General features: G+C 43.8%; 1 protein-coding gene across 1 annotated transcript in view; it reads left to right on the top strand.

The window, feature by feature from the left end:
* Positions 1–22,266: 22,266 nt before the first annotated feature.
* Ippk (inositol-pentakisphosphate 2-kinase) overlaps positions 22,267–25,784 on the top strand; it is a 54,205-nt gene continuing 50,687 nt past the window's right edge. The window contains exon 1 of the mRNA XM_026406939.1: positions 22,267–22,493. Within this exon, the coding sequence (XP_026262724.1) occupies positions 22,413–22,493 (81 nt within the window). The 5' untranslated portion in view covers positions 22,267–22,412. The remainder of the gene's footprint in view (positions 22,494–25,784) is intronic.

The following is a 25,784-nucleotide window of genomic DNA, read 5'->3' as shown; positions in this document are numbered from 1 at the left end:
AAAGACTGACCTAGTCATGGAATTATAGATTATCATTCCCTGACACTTGATCACCACATCAATTAGGCTCATGTATACTAAAGAGATCAGAACAGGAAGAACTGCAAGACTAAGACCCTATTTAAGAAGTCTCTAGGAGGCTGGGGTGTGGCTCAGCAGTAAATTCTAGCATGTCTGAGGTAAAACCTTTAGGGAAATCCACAGGCATCACGGGAGGCAAAAGCAATACCATGAGGGGGAACTTCGTCTCTGCCACCTACATCTATGCCAAACGGTAATCACAGCCTAACTCTAGATAGATAAAACATAAAACCTCATTTTCTAATGGTCTATTTACCTGTTCATTTTACCCTATATATCATATCTAACTTTCAACAAAAAAATTACAGTCTGAAGAGGCAAAGCAAACATCGGACGGAGCCAGACAGATACGGAAGAGATAGATGACATGCAAAAAATAAATGGGTGACGGAAGCAGATAGGTGGGAACTGTAAGGAAGAACCCAGCGGAAATGATAGAAATCAAAAACATTCTAACAAGCCAGGTACAGTGGCACACACCTGTAGTCCCAGTGACTTAGAAGGCTGAGGCAGGAGGATCGCAAGTTCAAAGCCAGCCTCAATAACTGAGCAACTCAGCAAGAACCTATCTGAAAATTAAAGAAAGACTGGAGATGGGGCTCAGTGGGTAAGTTCCCTGGTACAAAAAACAAACAAAAACTACTCTAACATAGATCAGTAATGAAGGACTTGTTAGTGGACTGGGCACAGCTAAGCAAAGAGTCAAGTGAGTTTGAAGGTAAGTTTCAGAAACTTCTGGAACTGAAAAAGAGGAATGAACAAAACGGAACAGAATACCCAAGAACTTTGGGACAACTGCTAGAGATGTAGCATACATGTAATGGAAGTCAGAAGAACTAGTGATTGGCAAAAATTGATGACAAAAATTGGTCTTAGAGGACACCAAGGAGGATAAATACAAAACAAACAAACAACAAAAATCTACACCTACGCATATAATTTTCAAACTGCAGAAAACCAAAGACAAAGAGAACACTTTGAAACAAGCCAGAGAGGGAAAACACCTTATCTACAGAGGAACACAGATGAGAATTACATCAGACTTCTCTATAGGAACCATACAAGCAAGAAATAGAGCAAAATATTTAAAGGTTTCCAAAGGAAGAAAAACTATCCATCTAGAATTTTACCTCCATTGAAATTATCCTTCACAAGTGAAAGACTTTCTCATATAAAAAGAAATTTAGGATTGTCTCCGTAGGCATGACTTGCAGGATATATTGAAAGCTCTTCAGAGAGAAGAGAAATAATATAGGTCTGCCAGGCGTGGTGGCACACACCTGTAATCTCAGTGGCTTAGGAGGCTGAGGCAGGAGGATTGCAGGTTTGAAGCCTGCTTCAGCAACCTATGGAGACCCTGTCTCAAGATAAAAAATAAATGGGCTAGGGATATGGCTCTGTGGTTGAAGTGTCCTTGGTACCAAAAATAAATAAAATACAAGTCTGAAACGTGGTTCTACATGAAGGGAAGCATTTATAATAAATAAGGAATAAATGAAAGTAAAGTGAAAATTGTTTCTTACCCTTAGTGAATCTAAGATTGCTCAAAATAATAATAGTAATAATGTTTTTGATGATTATAGGTCATGGATAGGTGAATGATAGCAACATTAAGAGTAACAGGAGTGAGAAACGATTGTGTTATGTACAATACTTGCCCTGCCTGGGAAGTGATATTGTTAGTTAAAAATAGACTTGGATTAGCTATAAATGTATATTGAAAATTCCAAGGCAAATACTAATTTTTATTTTTTTTTTATTTTTTATTTATTTTTTTTTAAATTCTTTTTTTTTTTTTAAGAGAGAGTGAGAGAGGAGAGAGAGAGAGAGAGAATTTTTAACATTTTATTTCTTAGTGTTCGGCGGACACAACATCTTTGTTGGTATGTGGTGCTGAGGATCGAACCCGGGCCGCACGCATGCCAGGCGAGCGCGCTACCGCTTGAGCCACATCCCCAGCCCAATACTAATTTTTAAAAAAGTACAATTGGTATACTAATAGAGAAAAGGCATTGAACTCATAAAATGTTCAAAAGCAGAGAGCAGAAATGACTGAAGCACACAAAGAAAGAATGAGGACAATAAACAGTTAAAATAAGTAGGTCTTCATCTAACTATAGCAGTAATTACTTTAAGTGAGAATGGTTTAAATATACCAATTAAAAGACTGTCCAAGTGAATTAAAAATAAACAGTCCCCAACCGTATGTTGTCAAGTAACCCACCTTAAAAGTAGGGATACAAATAGATTAAAAGTAACAGGATAAGCTCCCCACCACCATTAGGAAGCTAGTACTTAAAACACAAAACAAAATATGCAATGGCAAGGGATGAGGATGTGGAGAAATTGGAATCTGTGGATATTGGTAGTGGAAGTGTTAAATGGTGCACTGCACTGGAAAACAATTTGGCAATTCCTCAGAAAGTAAAAATAGTTACCATATGTTTCAGGATTTCCATTTGTGGGTGTATACTTCAAGGAGTTGAAAGCAAGGATTCAAGCATATCGTTCTAGACCAGTGTCCACTAACAGACAAATAAATAAATCAACAAAAATGTGGTATATACATACAATCAAATATTGTTCAGCCTTTAAAAGTCATGAGATTCTGATCCATGATACAGCATGGGTGAACCTTGAAGACAAAAAAGGTCAACTATTGTATGATTCTATTCATATGTGAAACTACTGGAGGGAAATCCTTAGAAAAAGGAAGTAGGATAGAGATTACCAGTGGCAGTGGAGGGAGGAAAGGATTAGTGTTCAATGGGTGCAGAGTTTCTGTTTAGGATGACTCAAAGTTCTATAAATTGATGGTAGTGTTAACTTGCACAACATTGTGAAAGTACTGAAGAGCACTGAATTATATACTTAAAAATTGTTAGAATGGTAAAGTTTGTGTTATATATATTTTACCACATATAGAAGTGAGGGAGAGGGGCTGGGGATGTGGCTCAAGCGGTAGCGCGCTCGCCTGGCATGCGTGCGGCCCGGGTTCGATCCTCAGCACCACATACCAACAAAGATGTTGTGTCCGCCGAGAACTAAAAAATAAATATTAAAAATTCTCTCTCTCTCTCTCTCTCTCCTCTCTCTCTCTCTCTCCTCTCTCACTCTCTCTTTAAAAAAAAAAAAGTGAGGGAGATGCAGAAAGATATACCTTGCTAACAAAAGAAAATAAGAGTGGCTGTATTAATTTCAGACACACTACAGAACAAAGAAAAATTTCAGGAATAAATAGGATTCATTTGTCTAAGAAGACATACCAACTTGTATGCATCTAGCACAGAGTACCAAATATGTAAGGTAAAAACTAACAGAAATATAAGGAAAATTAGATGAATCAGCTGTTATGGTTGGAGACTTTAACACTCCTCTAACTGTAGTGGACATAGCCAGGAAGTGCACTGTATTGGTCATGGTTCTCCAGGGAAACAGAACCAATAACATCGTGTGTGGTGGTGGTGGGGGGAAGGTGTTTAAGGAATTGGCTCATGATTATAGAGGCCGACAATTCCAAAATCTGCACAGTGGGTCAACAGGCCTCAGACCCATGAGTTATTCAGGTCCTAAGTCTGTGCTGCTGCATTCCCTCTTGCTCTGAGGAAGTCAGAATTTTTGTTCTACTCATGCTTTCAACTGATTGGAAGAGGCCCAGACACTCTGTGGAGGGCAGTGAATTTATTAAAAGTCCACCAATTTAAATACTAATGTCATTCAACATACCCTTACACCCAGTGTTACAGTTTGTCCCCCAAAGGCTCATGTGGTGAAAGCGTGGTCCCCAGTGGTGGTACTGTTAGAAGGTGTGGAAACTTAAGGAAATAGACCTATTTGGAGGGAGTAGTCCATGAAGGAACATCCTTGCATCTTGTCCCTGGCTCTGTTCCCCAGTCCCTGTAATGAATGTCATGGGGTCAGCAGCTTTTCTCTACCATGTCCTCCCTCCATTATAGACTGCCTCACCATAGGCCCAGAAATGGTGGACCCAAGTGACCATGGACTGAAACTGTGAGCCAAAATAAATCTTTCCTTAGGTATTCTGTCCCCATGACAGAAAGCTGACTGGCAGACCCAGAATAATGTTTGACCATATATCTGAATGCTATGACTCAACTTTAACATAAAATTAATCATCACAGATTAGCTAATTTATCAATTACTAATTATCAATCTACTGGATTGAATTAGTGTCTGTAGAATACTTCATCTAACAAATAGAGTATGCATTCCTCTCAGGCTCACATAGAACATTCATCAAGATAGACCACATTCTGGGGTTACCTTCACAAATTTAAAAGACCAGAAATATGTAATGCGCTCTCTCACCACAATGGAACGACATATCAGAAGTAAAAACCTACCAGAATTATTTGCAATTAGATTTAGACAAAGATTTTTTTTAAGATGTGATACCAAAAAGATAAACTGTAAAGGAAAACTGTTAAATTGGCTTCATTAAAATGAAACATGTTGTGATTCCAAAGAAAACATTGAGAGGATGAAGATGAACCACTTACTGGGAAAAATATTTGCTCATTGTATATCTAATAAATGACTTATCTTCAAAATGTACAAGGAAATCCTATTGATTGATTGATTGATTGAGGAGACAAAGGTTGAAATAAATGCTGAGAACTTTTCCAAGGGTGTTGGCTACTGTCACTTGTTTGGCAGAGATTCAAAGGCAGGCAGAAGAGTGGAAAGGGCCTAGCCATGGGGTGCAGGGACTCCAGTGAGCCCTGATGTGAAGCTGTTGCCTAGGAAACTGGAGGCAGCTGAACCACATGTGATGGATTAGGTAGGCACATCTGGCTTTCTGTGGTGGGTCCTCCACTGGAAGCTGGGACAAAAATTAGGGAAGCTGTCAGTCATTGATCAAGTCCTGGCCATCTCAGGCTAATTATTACAAAAGTTAATAGGTAGCTTCCTGGATTATCATAGAGGTTGTCACTGCAGATTTGACCTATAGCTGACTGCTCTCCTGGGCTGATTACTATAGATAAGGGGATAGTTTCCCGGGCAGGTCACTACAGGTAGTGGGTCAGAGTTCCATTTTTGTATATTCAGTCTCACAAGCAACTCAATTTAAAATTGGGTTAAATATTTGAATAAATATTTCAGCAAAGAAAACATAAATGACTAATACATCATGCTGGTAAAGCTGCTAGCAACCGGAATCCTTATAAATTGCTGGTCAGAATGTAAAATTGTACAGCACCAATGATACAAACTTATCAGAATAGTTTGGCAGTTTCTGAAAGAGACAAGCATTATAAGACCCAGGAAATTTATTCTTAGAATTCTTCTCAAGAGAAATCAACATGACATTCAATCAGAGGCTTGTACATGAATGTATATGACATTATTATTCATGATAGCCAACGAATGGAGAAATTCAATTGCCTGTCAACTGGTGGATGTGTAAACACAATGTGGTATGAATACTAGTTGGTTGAAACAAACAAACAAACAAATAGAAAAAGCTGTAGCATGTATGAACATCAAAAGTATGCAGTGGAAAAAATATAAGCATTGAAACTATCCACCTGAGGCTTGAGGATCTCCTTGGCTCCTTGCAACCAATCCTGACATTCTGACTCCTGCCCTCAGTTTAGTGGCCACCACCTTGGTCCCCAGAGCAATGGCTCTGAGAAGGAAGGCAGCACTAGTTGACAAACTTTCTCTGAAACTGCAGCCTCATGCTCTTCAAAATCAAGGTTATTATCCTTTTTCTGATCCAAGGGGTACTTTAGAAGGAAACTGGGGGATCAGGCTTCCTCTTTTCCCAGTTGTAACTGCAGTACTGGTCCCTATCACCCAGATATCACTCCTTTCACCTTAAGGTTGAGACACTTATGCCCATTAGGGTGCTTTTGGTTATGAGTAACTGAACTCTGGCTTCAGTCAAGAAAATCTGTGTATGCATTTGAATCTTCACAAGGCAGTCTACCTCCAAGAGCAGCTTGTTCAGGGTTATGGCCTGCTGAGGTCTGGATAAGTGTTCCCCAAAGGCCCAGGTGTTAAAGGCTTGGTCCCCGTGGTGACCCTGTTGGGAAATTGTAGAGTCTTAGAGCTGGGGTCCTGTGGGAGGTCCTTAGGTCATTGGATGTGTGTCCTCAAAGGGATTGTGTGACCCTAGCCCTTTCTTCCTTCTCTTTGCTTCCTGACTGATGAGGTGAACAGTTTTTCTTTGCCATTTGCTCTTGTCACATGTGCTGCCTCTCCACAGGCCCAAAGTAAAGGAGAGCAACTGGTCATGGCCTGGAACCCCCAAAACTGTGAGCCAAAATAAACCTTTTAAAAATCATCTCCGGTATTTTGTTATGGTAATAGGATGCTAACACATGACCCTATGGCTGCTCAGTTTTCTGCCCTCCTCTCCACATAGCTTCATGCTGAGGATGGAAAAGTTACAAACTGGCTTCCGGAGCTACTCTGGCACATTATCACATGGCACATTATCCGAGAAGACAACTCCTTTCTCTCCATCCACAGGACATAGTTCTGGCTTGACTTGGGTTGCTTGTCTAACAGGATCAGGGAATGCCATGTGGAGAGTGGCCCATGGCTGAGGCTAATGTGAGTCCCCTCAAGGAGCTGGGATGGGATCATTTCTTTCCAAATGCCATGACTGCTACCTGGTAGTTTCAAAGGGAAGTGATGTGGGGGGGGTGGTGGAAGCACTATGTCCCCTCCATCAACCTTGCAAGCCTCCAGTTTATCTGGGAATGCAGGCCACAGGCTGAAAGGGCCTCACCAACCCTCTGGTTTTAGATAGGTGAGTTTCATCCTAAGAGTGTTCTTTCTTTAGGTGCTTTCTGCAGCCCATGTGGACAGAGCTCACGTCAACAGTTTTCTCCAAGAGCCCTAATCCTGCAAGTATCAGGTACATGAACTGCATCCCAGTGGACAACAGGCAACAGTTCAGCAAGGAGACTGAGATTCTAATTCTTTCTAACTCCTCTGAGCCTCAGTATCCTTGGAAAATGGAGACGTCATGTATGTCTGCAGTGTAAGAAGACAGACCCTTCAAGCCAGGATGCCTAGCTTAGGACCTCTACCGTCACTTACCTGTGAGAAAGTGAGCAGATGACTCAATGTATCGTCCTCAGTTTCTTCACCAACAAATGGGACAGCTATGGTGCCAACCTATAAGGTTGTATAAGAACTAAATAAATAGTGTAGGTAACCAGCTTCAAAAAGCACCTGCCTGGGGTTAGAGTTGTAGCTCAGCAGTAGAGCATTTGCCTAGCTTGTGTGAGGCACTGGGTTCAATTCTTAGCACCTGATACAAATAAATTTAAAAAAGATCCAGAAACAACTAAAAAAATAAATAAAAAAAGCACCTGCCTGGGTATGCCCCATGCAAGTCACCTGTTACTACTGCTGTAGTTCTCAAAGTGGGGTGCTCAGCAGCACCATCTGGGAAAATGTTACAAATGTACATTCTCACTCACCGGATCTGGTCCCAGGTAACCACACATCTGTTTTCTGTTGGGGAATGGGATTTTGCTTGTGTTCCTTTTGTTCTGCATAATGATTCAGAGTTTAGCCTGTGCTCTTTAGTGCTCTGAGATTCATAAGAGTGTAGTGTATACTCTAAAAATGCTGTTATCAGAGGCCGCTCTCTACACACTGTCTTGCACCTGGAGTTCTTTCTTGCCACCTTGGATCTCTCCACCTTTCCTTCAAATGTATCCCCCATCCTGCACCACAGATGACCTGTCCCCAGCTGATGGCTTGGAGGTAGTTTCCAGTTTGCCTATAGAAACCTCTACAGGGCACGCCTCTGATGTGTACCTTAGCATGTGTGTCTGTCGGTGTAGTGGGCTTAACCTTGGTGCCACAACTCTGGTGTAAGAAAGTCCTAATCCTACTGTGTTGTGATTGGATGCTCATCTGTTCCCTGTCTCCATACCCTGGGGTAGAAGAATTCAATCCCTTCCTTGCAAGGGTGGCCCAGCCCAGGGTACTAGCCTAAGGGGTTTCTAGTGGTCACTGCTAAACCCTGCTGCTGCCTATTGGGGTTTGTGCCATTTTACTCTTGGTTCTTCCTCCTTGGGGAACTGTGTGGCCATGTCAAAATGTACACTAAATCTTATCTCCCATCTTACAGTTCTTCCACCACTTCTCGTTGAACTTGGAGAAAACCCCCACTTCCCCTTCTGTTCTGCCTTCCCCTGTGTCTACCTCTAGGGATCTCAGGCTTGTGCCTTCCTTGGGGCCTTGCACTTGCTTCTCCCTCTCCCTAAAGGTCTTTTCTCTTGGTCTCTTCTCATCAGCCTTAAGTCCATCCCTTGTCCCCCATCATAGCTCCTAGTCATCCCCTCTCTAAGATAATATGCATCACCTCCCTGCCCTGGGCCTGAAACAAGTGAATTGGACTTTCCTTCCTGGGAATGTGTGTACAGTGGTGGCTCCCTCTGGGGACATCTGTTCAGAGACATTTTTGGTTGTCACAACTGTGGTGGGAGTACTAATAGGCAAATATCAAGGATGCTGCTCACATTTTATACTTTTTAGGGTTCTCCAGAGAAAGAGAACCAATAGACGGTGTGATTTATTATCACACACTCAGGGCGTGACAAGTTCCAGAATCTGCAGGGTGAGTCAGCAGCCTAGAAGCTGGGGAAAGCTGGCCATGTATCCCAGTCCAAAGACTGGCAGGTGGAGACTCAGTAAGAGCCAAGAGAAAGGCATGTCCCAGTTTGAAGGCTGGAGGCAGGGGTTATTCCCTTACTCAGGAGAAGGTCAGCCTTTCTGTTGCATTTGGGCCTTCAAATTGGTGGCTGTAGCCCCTCTAAATTAGGGAGGGCCATTGGTTTTACTCAGTGCTGTGGACTGAAGGTGGTGCCCCGCCCCAAATTCATATGTTGAAATCCTAATCCCCAGGGTTATGGTGGTATTAAGAGTTGGGAGCTTGGGAAGGTGATTAAGTCACGGGGCAGGAACCTCATGAATGGGATCAGTGCTCTTATGAAAGCATCAAAGGAGCTTGTTCACCCGGGTCTGCTAATTGAGGACACATGGAAGGTGCTGTCTATGAGGATCAGACCCTTACCAGTCTGCCAGCCCCTTAATCTTGAACTTTCGGCCTCCAGGACTATGAGAAGTAAATTTCTGTTGTTTATAAGCCACCAGCAACACAAATGAATAAGACAACTATTCTGCTGGTTCAAACACCAATTTCATCCAGAAACACCTTCACAGGCACATACAGAATAATGCTTGATCAGATATCTGGGTACTCCATAACTATCACACCAGAACCCAGAACACAACCCACAACAAACTTCCACAATTCTCCAGCCCAAATGTCAGAAAAGAATTGAGACAGAAACCCTAGTAGGGTTTATCTTGATCCAAAGACATATCTAGAATAAATTCCTAGGAGATGGTTTTTGAATACTTTGAAATTTTATTTTGTTGCTGGGGATTAAACCCAGGCTCTTGCATATACAAGGTGAATACCATCACTGAGCTACATCCCCAGCCTCTGTGTAATTATATTTTAATAGATGTTGCCAAACTGTCCCCCAGAAACACTGCACCTGGTGAGATGACACTTCATAGTGCAGAAAAGAAGGTACTGTTTTTTCATGGCCCCACTAGCTCGTGTATTATGAGGTATTTATGCTTGAACAATTTTTCTCATCAGAAAGCTGTGGAACCAACTCTTTGGTCAGTGAGTCAGGGACTCTGTAGCCTTCTAGGATTGACTGTTTTCTAATTATTTTTATAATACAATTTTCTGGCTGCTGGGTGGTGAAGCAGGTTGACGTTCTTGAGAACTGTGAGTCATTTATGCATGTAAGGGCTTATCATAAGGGACTTGGCTGGCGCCAGGGGAGGACATCCTTTCCCTGGAGCAGGGGCTCATAAGAGAAATAGGGAGCCAGGATCCAGGCATCCTCGTGGGAGTATACTGGGCAGGGAGGTCCCCTGGGAGCAGCCCTAAGCCAAGCACTGCATTCCTGTCTTCTGTGCAGCCCCACCCCCAGCTTCTATCCCAGGGGACTATTGTTTCTCCCTTTTGGTCCTGCAAACAGGGGCATCTTCCTGGAGCCAAGTGGACTGAATCTGGTAAATTCTAGTTCCCAGGCAGCATTGTCAGGTTGTTGGCCCCAGTTCTTGCCTGGCAATATTGTAGGGTATTTCCATGACATTGGTGTAGGCTGGCGCCTGCCTGTTTATTCCTCTACCTTTGGGTACCTCCCAGCTGCTTTCTGGCAGGCTGGCCCCATTGCCTGGAAACCACACCAGGGTAGCTTCAGGGTTCTGGCATTTGCCTTGCACATATGAGTGGTGACACATTCCTACAGTTTCTCTTAGGAACCAAGATAGCCATGAATCCCACTAGCCAAGCCTGCCCTGCACCATCGTCTAGCTCTTAGTCATTGTTACCCAAAGCACTTGTATAACCCAGTGACTCAAGGAAGTTTGCATTTGTCTGGGACCCACCATCACTGTTCCCATCGATCCTCCCAAAAGCTCTTGAAGGTGCCTCCCTTGCCACTCCTGCAGGCAGCTGGCTTGCCTTTGTCTGCCTCTCCCACAGGTTTCTGGCCAGGTTTCATGGTGCTTCCTGCTGTCTTCTCCAGTACCCTGGAGCTTTGCTCTGTACCACCTCTTCGTACCATCAAGCCATGTTCAAGGACTGGGATCCTCTATTTTATTAAGCCTTGGCTTGTGACTATTCTCTGCCTTGACAGTGGGTCCCAGTCTGACCTCATTAGTGGTACCCTGTGGCCAGTTCCAAGCCAAGGATTATTGTGGTGTTTCCTGATCCTTCTCAGGAACTATATGGGGAATGAAGAGGAAAGGGTACCCTGCCTGGCACACATGAGGTTGGTTCCGCTGTATTGGATACACCAATTCTAAAAGAGACGCTTATGTCTCTTTTAGAATTGGTGTATCCATGGGGCTGGGGATGTGGCTCAAGCGGTAGCGCGCTCGCCTGGCATGTGTGCGGCCCGGGTTCGATCCTCAGCACCACATACAAACAAAGATGTTGGGTCCACCGAAAACTAAAAAATAAATATTAAAATTCTTTCTCTCCTCCCTCTCTCTTAAAAAAAAAAAAAAAAAAAAAAAAAGGTGTATCCAAGCCAGGGAAATAACGCCATATTTCGCCATGATGTCTCAGGGTTCCCCTTCTACCCCAACCTGCAGTGCTATAGTGCTAGTTTCTCCCCAGTAATGGTCTCTTTCAAAGTCCAGTCAGTCCCTAACAGACACCTTCTACTCTTCCTTGCCTGTTAGGACTCTCACCCCATGAATTCTCCCTCCTTAGCATTTGCTGTTTATTGAAACTGAGTTCAAGGACTTCTTTGAAAGTTCCATTGACAACTCTCCAGCCAGGGTTTGGAGGATTGTATAGACTCACTGTTCCATACTCTGGCATCAGCAAAGCATCGGGGCATAAACATGTGCCCCTAAGGCAAGATAATTTATTTTACTATTATTATTATTTTGTACCAAGGATTGAACCCAGGGGACACTTAACCACTGAGCCATGTCACCAGCTCATTTTATTTTTTGGGACAAGATCTCTCTAAGTCACTTAGAGTCTCACAAAGTTACTGAGGCTGGCTTTGAACTCTGCATCCTCCTGCCTCAGCCTTCTGAGCTGCTGGAATTACAGGCATGTGCCACTGCTCCCAGCACCTCATTCGTTTTTGATATATGAGAAGTAAAACGTTACAAATGCCACTGAGTTCCCTATGTATCTCCCAGTCTCACCCCTTGTACAAAATCAGGGTCCTGAATTCAGGGTTTATCAATGGGCCGTGTATTGTTATTCTTTGGCTATGTGCCAGAGACATGAAAAGATGTCAAGTTGCAGGAGTCTACTCCATATATGAATGAAATCACACTACACATACCCTTTTGAAAAATTTTTTTCTCAGTTTTATATTTCTGATTCATCCCATTGATAAATAAGGACCAAGTGCATTTATTTTAACTGTTGTGTGATCTTTTGGCGAATCCACTGTAATGCAATTCATTGATTTCTCCTGTTGATGGACATTTAAGTCATTTATTAAGAGAGTACTGCTGTTCTTGTTTCCTTCTATACATGTGGAAAGAGACTTGTTAGGGCACATACCAGGAGGGAGATGTCCTAGTACCTGGCAGCCTTAGGTTACTACATTGTCCAATCAAGTCTTCATGTCTTAAACAGCCCTACCTGAAGAGATCCTGTTACCTGTTTCCTCTTAAGCCTGGGCCATAGTCAAAGACACTGTAATTTTTGCCAGTCGTACAGGCATGGGATAGTACTTCTCTGATACATAAGCATCTCTTTTAGAATTGGTGGATTTATTTTGCATTTTGCCTGGTTACTAGTGCAGACCAGATCATTTCACATTTTTGTTGGGCATTTTGGCTTCCCCCTTTGTGAATTTCTTGCTTCAACTTTGTGACCATTTTTCTCTTTAGCTCAGTGTCTACTTGATTTCTAGGAGTTCTTTATATATTTTTCTAATTAAAAATTATTTTATTCAAGCTGGGTGCAGTGTTGCAAATGCCTGTCATTCCAGTGACTTGGGAGGCTGGGGTAGAGGAATCACAACTGAGTGAGACCCTGTCTCAAAATAAAAAAGTGGGGCTGGGGTGTAGCTCAGGGATAAAATGCTTGCCTAGCATGCCCAAGGCGCTGGGTTTAATCCCAACACCACCAAAATAAATAAATGAAGATAAATATGATAAGGATGAGACCTGATTAAAAAAAATAAAAAGGGCTGGGGATGCAGCTCAGTGGTAGAGCACCTCAGATTCAACCCCTAGTACCCAAAATTTTTTTATTCATTTTGTTTATTTATAGATGTTATTTTTAGAGCAGTTTAAGGTTCACAGAAAATACAAGTGGAAAGTACATAAAGTTCTCACCCCACCCCCTGCCTGGGAACAAATTCCCTCACCATCAACACACCCCACCAAAGGGTACATTTGTTACAACTATGAACCTACATGGACACATCATTACCACTCACTGCAGTAAGTTCATTCTTGGAGGTGTACATTCTATAGGTTTGGAAGAATGTATAATAGCATGTATCCACCATTATAGTATCGTATAGAAAAGCGTTCCTTCCTCCCATCAATCCCTGGCAACTGCTGATCTTTTTTACTGTCTCCATAATTTTGCCTTTTTCATGTCATAGGGTTGGAATTATACATTATGTAACCTTTTCAATCTGGCTTCTTTCCCTTGGCAATAAGCATTTAAGATTCCTCCATGTCTTTTTTTTTAAAACATCACTTAAAAATTTTTGTTCTAATTAGTTATACATGACAGGAGAATGTATCTTGACACATTGTATATAAATGGAGCATAACTTCTCATTCTTCTGGCTGTACATGATACTGAGTCACACCAGAAGTGTAATCATACATGTACATAGGGTAATTTTGTCTGTCTCATTCTACCGTCCTTCCCATTCCCACTGCTCCCCGCCTCATTCCCCTCTGCATAATCCAAAGTTCCTTCATTCTTCCCTTAACCCCCCACCCCCCCACACCTACTATGGATCAGCATCCGCTTATCAGAGAAAACATTTGATCTTTGTTTTTTGGGGGATTGGCTTATTTTACTTAGCATAATATTCTCTAGTTCCATCCATTTACCTACATAATTTCATTCTTCTTTAAGGCTGAGTAATAGTCCATTGTGCACGTGTACCACATTTTCTTTATCCATTTTTTTATACCATATGAATGGCTTTCATGGCTTGGTAGCTCTGTTCTTTAAACAGCACTGAATAATATTGCATTGTATGGCCATACCAGTTTGCTTATCCACTTAGCTACTGAAGAAGACCACCAGGTTGCTTCCAAGTTATGTCAGTTATGAGTAAAGCTGCAGTCAATAGATGTGAGAGGACATAGGTTTTCATCTCAATTGGGTAAACACCAAGGAGCACAAAGGCTTGATCATATATTAAGACCATATTTTTGGGCTGGGGTTGTAGCTCAGTGGTAGAACGCATGCCTCGCATGCATGAGGCACTGGGTTTGATCCTCAGCACCACATAAAAATAAATAAATAAAAGATATTGTACCCATCTACAACTAAATATAAATTTTATATATATATATATATATATATATATATATATATATATATATATGACTATATTTACTTTTCTAAGAAGTACAAAACTTGTAAACTGGTCGGACCATTTTGCATTCCTATCTCAGCCATGATTGGGAAATCCTGTTGTTCCACCTCTTCTACAGCAATAGGTGTTGGTGTCTGCCAGTTATATATTTTCTTTGGTGATATGTCTTGTCAGATCTTTTGCCATTTTTTAATTGGGTTGTTTTCTTATTGTTGAATTATAAGAATTCTTAATAGATTCCGGAATGCAATCCTTTATCAGAATGTCTTTGATAAATATTTTCCCCTACTCTGACTGGCCTTCTCATTCTCTTGACAGTGTCTCTTGCATAGCAGATTTTAATTTTAATCAAGTTTATCTTTTTGATTATTGCTATCATAGGTGTGCCTTTGGCATTTTATTTGAAAGTTATTGCCAATCTCAAGATTACCAATGGTTCTCTCGTTACTTTCTATGAGTGTTTATAGTTTTAGTTTTACATTTTGGTATGTGATCCATTTTTGGTTTATTTTTGTGAAAATGTAAGCTCTGTATCAAATTTTAAAAATATTTTTACATAGATTGGTTTCAGTTGTTCCAACTGAAAAGGTGGGTATTTCCTTTGCTTATATCTCTGGAAGAGAATGTAAGAATTGGAATAATCTCTTCCTCAGATGTTTGGTACAATTCAACCCATCTGAGCCTGCCACTTTCAGTTTTAAAAGGTTATTAGTTACCAGTTCACTTTCTTTGATAATTATATATTTCTTTCCATGTGAATTTTGGCAGGTTGTTTTTTTTTTTTTTTGAGGGATTGTTCCATTTATTCTAGATTATCAAGTTTGTGTGCACAAGATTGTTCATAATATTTCCTTATTAACCTTTTAATGTCCCTTCTTTCATTTCTAATATATGTCCTCTCTCACTATTATCACAATATTTTTAATATTGTGTCTTCTCTTTTTTTCTTATTAAGCCTCATTAGAGGCTTATTGATTTTATTAATCTTTTCAATGAATCAGCTTTTGATTTCATTGATATTTCTCTTGATCTCCTAGGAATTTCCAATGTCATTGATTTCTATTGGAATTTTTATTATATTTATTTTCTCCTGTTTACTTTGGATTTAATTTGCTCTTCAAATTCTTAAGTTTCCTAAGTGGAAATTTATTGATTTTTAGAACTTTCTTCCTGACAAAACAGAATAGAATATACAATCCTTCTCAAGGAATACATTGCCTTGGGCAATGAGTAAATGCTGGGTTGAGTTTACTGGAGGATGCTAACTTTATATTGAATCTTACTTTTTCTAGAGAATTAAGATTTTTATTCTCTGTGGGTAATCTGTAACATGTAAAGTTCTTTGCAACGGATCATCAATACATTTTTCCCCCCAATACTGGGGATTGAACTCAGGGGTGAGCTCAGGTACTGAGCTACATCCTGAGCCCTTGGGTCTTGCAGAGTTGCTCAGGCTGGCTTTGAACTTTGATCCTCCTGCCTATCCTCCTGATTTAACAGGTGTGTGCCACTGTGCCTGGCCAAAGGTACTTTTACATTTCTTCATTTAAAACAGTTGAAGCCATCAGGAGTTGGTGGGGAGCAGGTGTCAGTGGCCCAGATACTCAACCAATAGCCATCAGGCACCTATCTCATCCCCTATTGCTCTGTTACAGCTGCTGCTGTCATCAGTCAGGGCTCCATGCATATCTCTAGAAGCGGAGGAGACCTCTACTCAGATGTCCCAGGTGTCTGACCCTGTCATAAAAGAGAATTTAAAGGCACATAGTACAGTTCAATGGTAGAGTGATTGCCTAGTAAGTACAAGGCCTTAGTTTGATCTCCAACACTTAAAAAAAAATTCTGTTGGCTTTTGACAGTTTACTAATAATGTGTTTCAGTGTCGATCTCTTTGATTTCATCCTATTTGGAGTTATTTGAGCTTTTGAATGTTTATATTCATATCTTTAATCAAGTTTATGAATATTTTGGGGAACATCAGCTTTTCTGGAACAAGTGCATGACTGCCTACCATGAGGTTGTGGGGTCAAGGATGAGAAGTTACTGTTAAGCCAATGCCTAAAATTGACCAACATTAACTGCAGTTGACCATCTACGCCTGCCTGTGGAGTTTCCAAACCTTCAGTATCCTCTAGAGTTCTAGCAGGTTCTGCCAATACAATTGTTGTCTAGGTGGGAAGATGGATTCCTGTTACTTCCTAATCTACCACTTTCCCAGAATCCCGTCTCCTTCTCTCTCTCTCTCTCACACACACACACACACACACACACACACACACAAAGAACCTTAAATGCAAAAACAAAAGTTCTGCATGCTAATGGGATACTCCTTTACTTTTGAAGGATAATTTTGCTGCATACAGGTTTTTCTGTTTTTTTTTTTCATTTTTTTATTTCTTTGGTGTGTACATAATTTTTGTAGATAGCAGAGGCCACCAGGGATCACTGGGAGGTGCCATTGTGCACGGCCATTCAACTGACAGCTACCACTGCTGCCCCAGCACATAGCCAAGTGGCCACACTAGCTCTGCATGATGAGCAAGTAGGGAAGGAATTGGCCAGCTATGCAGCTCCCTTGATTGTGTGGTTGTCCTTGCAGCAACCGCTGATTTAGCCACTGCTGCTCCACTGTTAACACTAATAAGAGCTGGAGCTGATAACACTAAAGGGAACTGTACTTTGCCTTTTCATGATTTCTATCCAAGTTGAGCAAAACAAACAAACGAAAAAACCCTCAGCTGATTGGTAACATCATTAACAACTACTAAGGGAGTATCCTGAACAAGAGGACCAACAACAGTGGTGATTGGCATGTCTTTCGGATAAGTGGCTGCCAGAATCTTTGCTTCTGTCACCTATGAATGGAGGGTTCTGTCTGGCTCTCCCTGTGTAGCTTTCCCCACCCAAAAAACACCACACCCCTTGTTTGTGTCCTCTATTCTTTCATCACCTTTTCTTCCTCTCATTTCTATTGCTCACCATTTCAGTTTCAGTGTTAAATTTGTGTTGCACAGCAGACATCCACAGAGACTCCTGACTAAATTTGGAGGGTGGAAGTTGTAATGAAAACCAGATTGAGAAATGAGCAGATAGTAAAGATAGTTAACACTTTTAGGCTATTTGTTCTAGAAATTTTGAGGTAAGAAAATAACTAAAGACAGGTAACAGCTGAGAAGATTTTCAGAATAGATAGTTGAGTCTTTTTAGAGTCCCTTCAACTTTTTAGAGTCCCTTCAACTGCAAGGGCAGTTGAAAGGGAGTGAATACCCCAAAGGATGGGATAATTGGTTTTAATGTAAAGCAAAGAGAGTCAGACTAGATCTGAAAAGGGACTCTGAGCATTGTGGAAGGCACCAGTTAAAGGAAGGCACCAGTGACCAGTGTCAGGGAGAGATGCTGACAAGCCCAGCAGTCTCCAACCACAGCGGGTCGGTTGTCCACAGAGAATGTAGGAGCAGAGAGGACTGGAGCCAGTGTTGAAGGAGAGCTCCTAAAAAGAGATGAGAGCTAATGAGGGAGAAGGAAGAGAGGATAAGATGGGTGGGAATACTCAGGGAGAGAGTGGTGAGACCCAGTAGCAAGTCAGGTTGGACATGCAAGGACAGGAGTAGGAGAATCAGATGCAGATGTTTCCTGGGACTGTTTGCAGACAAGTGTAAAAGAAAGGATGTGAAAGGACATCTGAAAGGTTGTAGGGAGCCATGGATAGTTTCAAAAAGTATCCATAGCCTGTGGCCAAAGAGTTGTGAGCATGGGCTGCTAGGTAGAATGTGTAGATTTGGTATAGTCTGTCTTATGCAAATATCACTGTATGTTATGGACAGTGAATATGGAGGACAAGAATGGATTGCACACAAGAGCACTAATGAATCAGCCACATGATTCACAGATGGCAGCTCAAAGAATGGCAGATGGGGGAATATATAACTGTTCTTCATGACGCAGTAGAGTAGGAAAACAAGGAAAATGATTAGCTGGGCACAGGAGAAAAGGTGGTCTACTGGGTAAGAAAAATGAAAAAGAGCAGAGCATAGAACTAAGCAGCTAAAAGAGGGGGGATGTTGGGAAGATCAAGGTGGGCACTGCTCCAAAGAAAGTACATCAGGGACCAAGAAGGGGGAGAGCATGGAGAGTACCACTAAACTTGCTTCTCATGTTTTTAACCTTTTGGTAAAGTTGTGTCTTCCAGGTTATAGCAGTTCATGGTCAAACTGATATTTATGCATAGTTTCCCTTTAGCGGGAAGAATCAGGTCCTATAGGTCATGAGAACAGTCAGTGGGAGATTTTTAATGCCTCCAGGGACACATAAGGTCAATACCTGTTGTTACCGGAAGATAGAGACCTTCATCCTGACTCCTTAAGATTAAGGAGAGGGGCTGGGTTGTGGCTCAGTGGTAGAGCATTTGCCTAGGCACTGTGTTCAATTCTCAACACCACATATAAATAAATTAATTAAATAAAGGTACATCAACAACTAAAAAAATGTTAAATTAAAAAAAAAGATTAAGGAGAGCTGGAGTAGTGGTGCAGGCCTGTAACCCCAAGAGCCTGAGGTAGGAGCATTGCAAGTTAAAGGCCAGCCTTGGCAACTTAGTGGGACCCCTTCTCAAAATAAAAGGGCTGGGGATATAGCTCAGTGGTGAAGCCTCCAGTAAGGAGTGGGGGGAAGAAAGGGAGAGATTAAAGAGGATAAAAATCTCCTAAGGGGGAAATGAGATTAGAATACAAAGGGCCTGACCGACCCAAAAGGTGTTTTTCTGTTTTTCTCCTTTGTTTTCAAAGGTTGTTTTTGCAGTTGGCCAAAGCAACCTGGGACCAATAAGAGCAGGCACCACTTGACTGACAGTCCCCACTGTTGCCCCTGGGGATAGCTACATGGCCTCACCAGCTCTGTGGACAAGGTGTAGGTAGGGTAGGAACGGGATCAGGGCACCACTTATGCCACCTTTGCAGCCCCTGTGCCCATCGTGGCTTTCACTGTTTCTACAGCAACCTACTGCTCAGCAGCTGCTGCGCTGGAGGTCATTTCTCTCGCTGCTGTCACTCCAGAAGCCTTGGTCCAGCCTCTGTGGCTGTCATATGGCTGTGGCAACTGCCACTTCAGCTGGAGCCAGTTTAGAGGCATACATGGCACATGGCTGCCATCTTCCCTTTGAACTTGCTGGGAATTTCTCTTCCCCAAACATGAGAGCTGAGTACAGATGGACTTCATACACGTGTAGATCACCATGGTTAGCATTATGGTGCAGATAGTCTGTGGTCACCAGTTGACTGTGCCTGCAGGAGCCACCCTTTTTTTTTTTTTTTTAAAGAGAGAGGAGAGGGGGGAGAGAGAGGGAGAGAGGGAGAGAGGGAGAGAGGGAGAGAGGGAGAGAGGGAGAGAGAGAGAGAGAGAGAGAGAGAGAGAGAGAGAGAGAGAGAGAAATTTATTTATTTATTTATTTTAGTTCTCGGCGGACACAACATCCCCGCTGGTACGTGGTGCTGAGGATGGAACCCGGGCCGCACGCATGCCAGGCGAGCGAGCCACCGCTTGAGCCACATCCCCAGCCCAGGAGCCACCCTTTTGTCTATATAAGCTGTATTCCTGTCCTCAGGGTGCCAGTCTGATGGCTATAATTCTGAGATCAGAGTGCCAGCATGGTCGGGTTCTGATGAGGGCTGCCTTCTTGCTGGGTACTAATCGCCTCACAGGGGTTCCACCTTCATGACTCTGCAAAAAGTCCACCTCTAAATACCATCACATTGTTGTTTGCCCTTCTGCATAAGAATTTCTGGGGGACCTAAAATTCAGTTCATACACTTCTTATGTAGGAATCCTATCTAATAATACACATTCAGTCTTTGCTTCCAATATCCACCTGAGGAGGTGATCCAGTATATTCTTGTTCCTGGTTTGGGAGTAAAAAAAATCCAGCTTACACTGTCTTAAGCAAAAGATGGAATTCATTGGCTCAGAAGCTTTAAAGCAATCTGGTCAACAAAGTACTTGCTATTTCCCAGCTGTTTCCTGTTGATTCACCTATGCTGCCTGGGACACTACTGGCAGCATAAGCTAATGAGGCTGTTCTATCAGCCAGCTGAAAGTGCTTCTCCCCCTCAGGTCAGTGTAAGCCACAGGAGTGAGCTTAACAGGATCCTGTGTATCACCTCCCTGTACCTCCTGAACCAACCCCTTTATGTAATTTCCAGGGAATGTAATTCCTGGTTGCCTGTGTCAAAGACACAAGCCCAGCCTTGAGAATAGGAATTAAGCCCAGGTAAATCAGACTACCTAAACTGAATAGAGGAACGGTGCTTCCCATACAAAGCCTGTGTCCGTGTTATGCAAAGGAGGGGATGTGGGGCAAAGGCATCAAAACAAAACAAAACAAAACAAAAAACAAAACAAACAAACAAAAAACACCCAAACCAAAAAACTGATGTCCCCCATTCCTATGGCTGATACTTTGTGATAAACACTCCTCCTTGGGCGGGGGGCGGGGAGATAAAGATTTAGAATGTTTCCAGCACCACAAAGGTTTCCTCAAGCAAATATTTTAAGACTTAATGTGGTATTGATATGTAGTATGATTCTGACTCCAGCTCTTCTTTCAAGTTTAGGGTCTCCTGGCCTTGTAGGTGTGGGAAGTCAGGCCTTGGTGAACTTTAATGTCTTCTCACTGTTCTGTGCTTGTTCCCTCCACCCCTGTGGGGTCTGTTTACCTCCAGGAGTGGCTATTACTACCATTTCTGAAACTTTCCTGCAGAGGATTCTAAACAGCCTCCCACCTGGCCTCCCCTTTATCCCAAGCTAGAGGAAAAAGAGATGCTTGAAGCTCTTAGATCATTTTCCTGATCTTCTAGCGTCATTTCGCTGTTATTCCCAAAGCCTGGCAGGTTCCCAGAGAGGCTCTCAGTAAGCCATTCTCAAGACTAGGTCTGACGGCCCTATCTTTATGAATCACATATCTGCATTAGGCTCGATTTTCTTCATATACGTCAACCAAAGCAACCTTTAACATTGCAGCAAACCTAATGCAGATCTGAGAATCCTGTTACTATCCACTAAGCTTTAAAAAGAGTTGCAAAAAATGTAAAACACCATCACTCTTCTTTATTTTCGGGATATTAAGTTTATCTACTAATTACATGTAATATGTTCGTTTTTAAATTTAAAAATACGGCTAAACATTTGAGGGGAGTACTGGGGAATTAACCCAGGGGCGCTTTACCACGTATTACATTTTCCCCCTTTTGAGACAGGGTCTCATTAAGTTGCGTAGGCTGTCCTCGAACTTGGGATCCTCCTGCCCCACCTTCCCAAGTCAATGGAACTAGAGGCGTGCGCGACCACGCCGGTCAAACTTCTTGTTTTAATTTAAAATACAGTAATACCGAAAGCTATAACCCATATCAGCAAAAGCCTCTGGCCCCTCAATCACTGCTAGGAGCATCAAGTGATCCTGAGACTGAGGACACGTGAGCCTCACAGCGGCTCTCCGCCCTAGGGAATAAGCCTAGGGCCGCTTTCCTCCGCCTCACCTCTGTCCCTGGAGGCCCGCGGGCAAAAAGCGCCACCAGGGAAGGGGGTGGGGTGTCTCTCGCTCTGCTGGGCCATGTTTTCCCCCTTGGAAAGCGAGGACGACAACGTTTTTACCTCACGGGACCAACGGATGCTCTGCGTCTGGTAATCCCGTGAGGGTGCAAGGGGTCATATTCCATCCTACAGAAGCGAAAAATGAGGCTCAGAGACGCCAAGCACCTTGCTGGGGTCCCACCGTCAAGCGGTCTCGAGCCCCAAGACGCCAAACGCTGAGACACGACACTGCCGAGGGGTCCCGGGCGCCGAGCAGCCGCCGGTCATTCTAGCCAGCCTCACATCCGGCGCTCGGGCCGGAAACCTCCCTTCCGGTTCCCAAGACCGCGCTTCGGAAGTGAGTCACTCTGCCAATACCTAAGATGGCCGTTGGCTCATTCACTGCTGCGGTCAAAGAGGTGAAGTGGGCGGGATCCCGGAAGTTGCCCGGCTTGGTCATGGCAGTCGCCGGGGGCGTGGCTTCCGGCGGCCCGCGCCTACGAGTAGCCGCGGAGGAGTCGACCGCAGGCGGCGGCTGACAGGCGCTCCTCCTCAGACTGCGGCCACTGGAGCCGGGCGAGGTGGGTGGCCCCCAGCTCGCGTCCTCACGTCCCGGACTGCGAGGCTCCAGGGCCGCGCCGGGGCATGGAAGAAGGGAAGATGGACGAGAATGAATGGAGGTACCACGGAGAAGGGAACAAGAGCCTGGTGGTGGCCCACGCGCAGGTGAGCGGCAGTCGGGCGGCGCGGTTCAGGGCCTTACCCGAGGGCCCGGGTTTTTGGGGCATCCCCATATCCGCTAGCATCTCCCCAGTTTGGGTCCTTCATCCCTCTAGCAACTCTTCAGTTCATTCCCGCATACCCACCAGCACCCTCCCTAGTTCGGTCTCCAGTCATCCCCCAGACCCCATGTCGGTCCCTCATCCCTCTGGATCCCGTCTCCGCTTGGTCCCCGGTCCTGCCTCCAGTGCCACTACCGCCGTTGGGCCCCCGTCCCTTTCAGTTTCCCCCTCTTCTCGGTCCCCCATATCCCAAGTATCTCCTAGTCCCCTGCGTGGGTTCTGAGCCCTCCCCCACCACGCCGGTCGCTGCCGAGAGGCCTCACGCAGTGCAGCCTCTGCCCGTGTGCTGGCCTCTGGGTGTAGGCCAAGTCGGGACCAGGCCTGGGCATCACAGTGGGGAAGTGCCTAGGATGCTGTCGCTCCAGGCACGGAGGGAATTCAGCCTCATGAAACGAAGGTACTGCTGTTCTCCCTGCTGCTGTTAATAACGGGGTACTGCCTACAGGTTCGCCTCCGGAGTCTTTTAGAATTTAAAGTTTCCTGATTCAGTGAGTTTCAGAAACTGCAGTGAAGACTTTCAAGGAGGTGGATATAGGAAGAGAAGCCTATGGATTTGTGGCCCAGAATTCTTTGACATCTTCTTTGGTACAACCCGGCAGGAACGTGGTGGGTAGGAGGGAGAAAGATGCCAGGTAGGGAAGATTTAGAGCGGGACTTAGAAGCACAGGGAGCTGGGACCATTCCCAGTTTTGCCACCGTATGGGGAGGCTCAGTGCCTGCATTTGTAAAGTGGAACTAGGAATAGAATTTGCTTTTTGGCATTTCGGGAAAGATCAATTGAGAGGGAGCCAGACAAGTTATGCCTTGCCAGTGATACCTATCAGCCCCTTGGTCAGGTGAAGCAAGCACAACTCAGAGCAGTTAAGGTCCTGCCCCATTACAGCAGCTGTTCAGGAATGGTGCAGGTTCTGGAGTAGGCACCTGGCCCATGATTCTGTCCTTGTATTTTGTTACCCATTAGCATAAGTGGGGAATTAAAGAACTCAGACCACAGGTTCTACTTATGACCTTTAGGTGAGTTAATAATGGACAAGGCTAACCTAAAGCTTCCCCTTCTAATGGAAGCTGATGTATTAAGTTTCAAAAGTAGTGGTAGATGAAGGAGCAAATTCTAGACTTGGAGCAAAAGCACACCCAGGGTAGAAGAACAGAGGCTTCTGTGCAGTTACCTCTGACACTTGGATCTCTCTCCATTGTCCTCAACAGGCACATGTCCACCCCCCCTTCCCTAAGGAGGCATTTTCAAGGTAGCCCAGCTCCTGCCTTTTTGCACAACTTCATTCGTCATGGTTGTGGTTTTTTTTTTTTTTTTTTTACTTTTACCTTTTTAACTTACCTTCAGCCATTAGGCTGTCCTGGACCCATGCTTTCATGCTTTATTTAATTATCATCATCATCGTTATTTATCATTATCATTTTTGCAGTGCTGGGGATGGAACCCAGGGCTTTGAGCATGCTAGGCAAATTCTTAATCACTGAGCTACACCCTAGCCTTAATTTTATTTTATTTATTTATTTCCTAGCCCTTAATTTTAAATCTAAATTTTCTCTCTATGCGCCTTCCTCTTTGGTGAAGAGAGTTTCAGCTCTTCACTTGAAATTGAAGCTTATCAACACAAACCATCTCATAAGAAAATGTTTCTCACGAAGTTAAGGTGGATGATGTTTGTATCTAATGTAGGTAAACTGAATTTGTGCTGTGTTGAGAAGCCTGGAGAAGCCTTTGTGCTTGGCCTGGTTCTCGAGCCTGGCTGCCAGCTCATCCCTGCTGGCATGCTCAGGCTTTGGGCTGAGAAGAGAGTGAACCCTGGAAGGCAGCTTTTCAGGGCCTGTTGTGCCCAAGGAGTGTGTACATGAGTGGTTAGAAAGAAGGTGGGTGAGTGAGAAGAGTGAGAACTGGAGGACTCCCATTCCTGTGAGCATTTAGGCACAAGCACTGCTCTTATTTCTATCTGGGCATAGGTGCAACTGCTTCTCTGCTCAGCTCTCCAGATCAGTATCATCCAATCCAAGAGAGATGGAGGCCTTCACCAAGTCTTTCCAGATAGAGGTTCACTGTCTCTGAGAGGGCACTGACCTTATAAAATCCCATCAATCCTCCCTCTGCAGCACGAGAGCATGATGCACAGTGCAGGTGCAGACAGTCATCTGAGGCCTGACCTGCAAGAGCTGAGGGTCTAGGTGGGGACATCTGCACTGTCATTGGCCAGCAATAGAAGGAATATAGTGATGCTTCTTCTGCCATATGCAAGTGTAAAATGAGAGGAAGACTTCTGTGGTATGCAGGACTTGGGGCCTGGGATTGAGGAACTCAGTGTGGACTGCTGGAGGTGGTGGGGCATGTTCAGGGTGGGCAGGAAAGTGAATGCAGGCCAGCCCATAGAGAGGAGTTGTAACAGCATTCCTGACAGGTGGTAGTCATCTTCCCCATAGCCCCTTCCTTCAGAGGCAGCCCTGTGGCCCAGGTGGTTCCAGTGTTGCCTGTCAGGACATGTTCTTTATTGTTTGGGACAGTTGTGTAGATATCCCTTTCCCAGATACAGCACCTGACTGTCCTCTGATCATCTGGTATGGACCATCTGACGTGCATGCCTCCTGTTAGTCGCCTGGACACTGTCCCCCATTGGTGTCTGGAGCCCTAGGCATGGACCCTGAGGGGACTTCTTGAGCAGGGCATGTTGCATCTGGACATATACTTACCTTGTTGCTGCCTGAGTGCATGGCACTTGAGCTAGCAGCCATATCATAGGTCATCAAAACCTGTGACTATCCTCCATGCTACTGGGCTGGACTTTTGTCCCCAGGTCTCTGCACTTGCTCCTTCACTTTGACCTTATTGGTTTTGAATTACGGCTTGTCCTGTGAAGGTCATTTTATGTCTGGTTTATCCTTCCATCTGTAAAGTATCCAGGGCACTTGGCCTCTGGGTCATTCAGGCCTTGGTATGCAGGGGCAGACAGTGTGCACTTGTCATGACACTAAGCTGTCATGTTTTCCTTCTTGTTGACAAAGGTAACCTGAAGGATTTTGCTCTCCATTGACCTGCCAACAAAGAACATTTATCAAACTTGTGTAGAGAACTGTTCATTTCCAGTCATTCCGGTTTTGTAGCCTTTCTCAGATTCTGAGGAGAGCTTCACATCATTTCTGCAAATTGGTTGGTGCTTGTGGTGTT

This window comes from Urocitellus parryii, chromosome 13, assembly GCF_045843805.1.
Source record: "Urocitellus parryii isolate mUroPar1 chromosome 13, mUroPar1.hap1, whole genome shotgun sequence".
NCBI classification, from domain to species: domain Eukaryota; kingdom Metazoa; phylum Chordata; class Mammalia; order Rodentia; family Sciuridae; genus Urocitellus; species Urocitellus parryii.
This window is presented reverse-complemented; position numbering and strand designations above follow the sequence as displayed.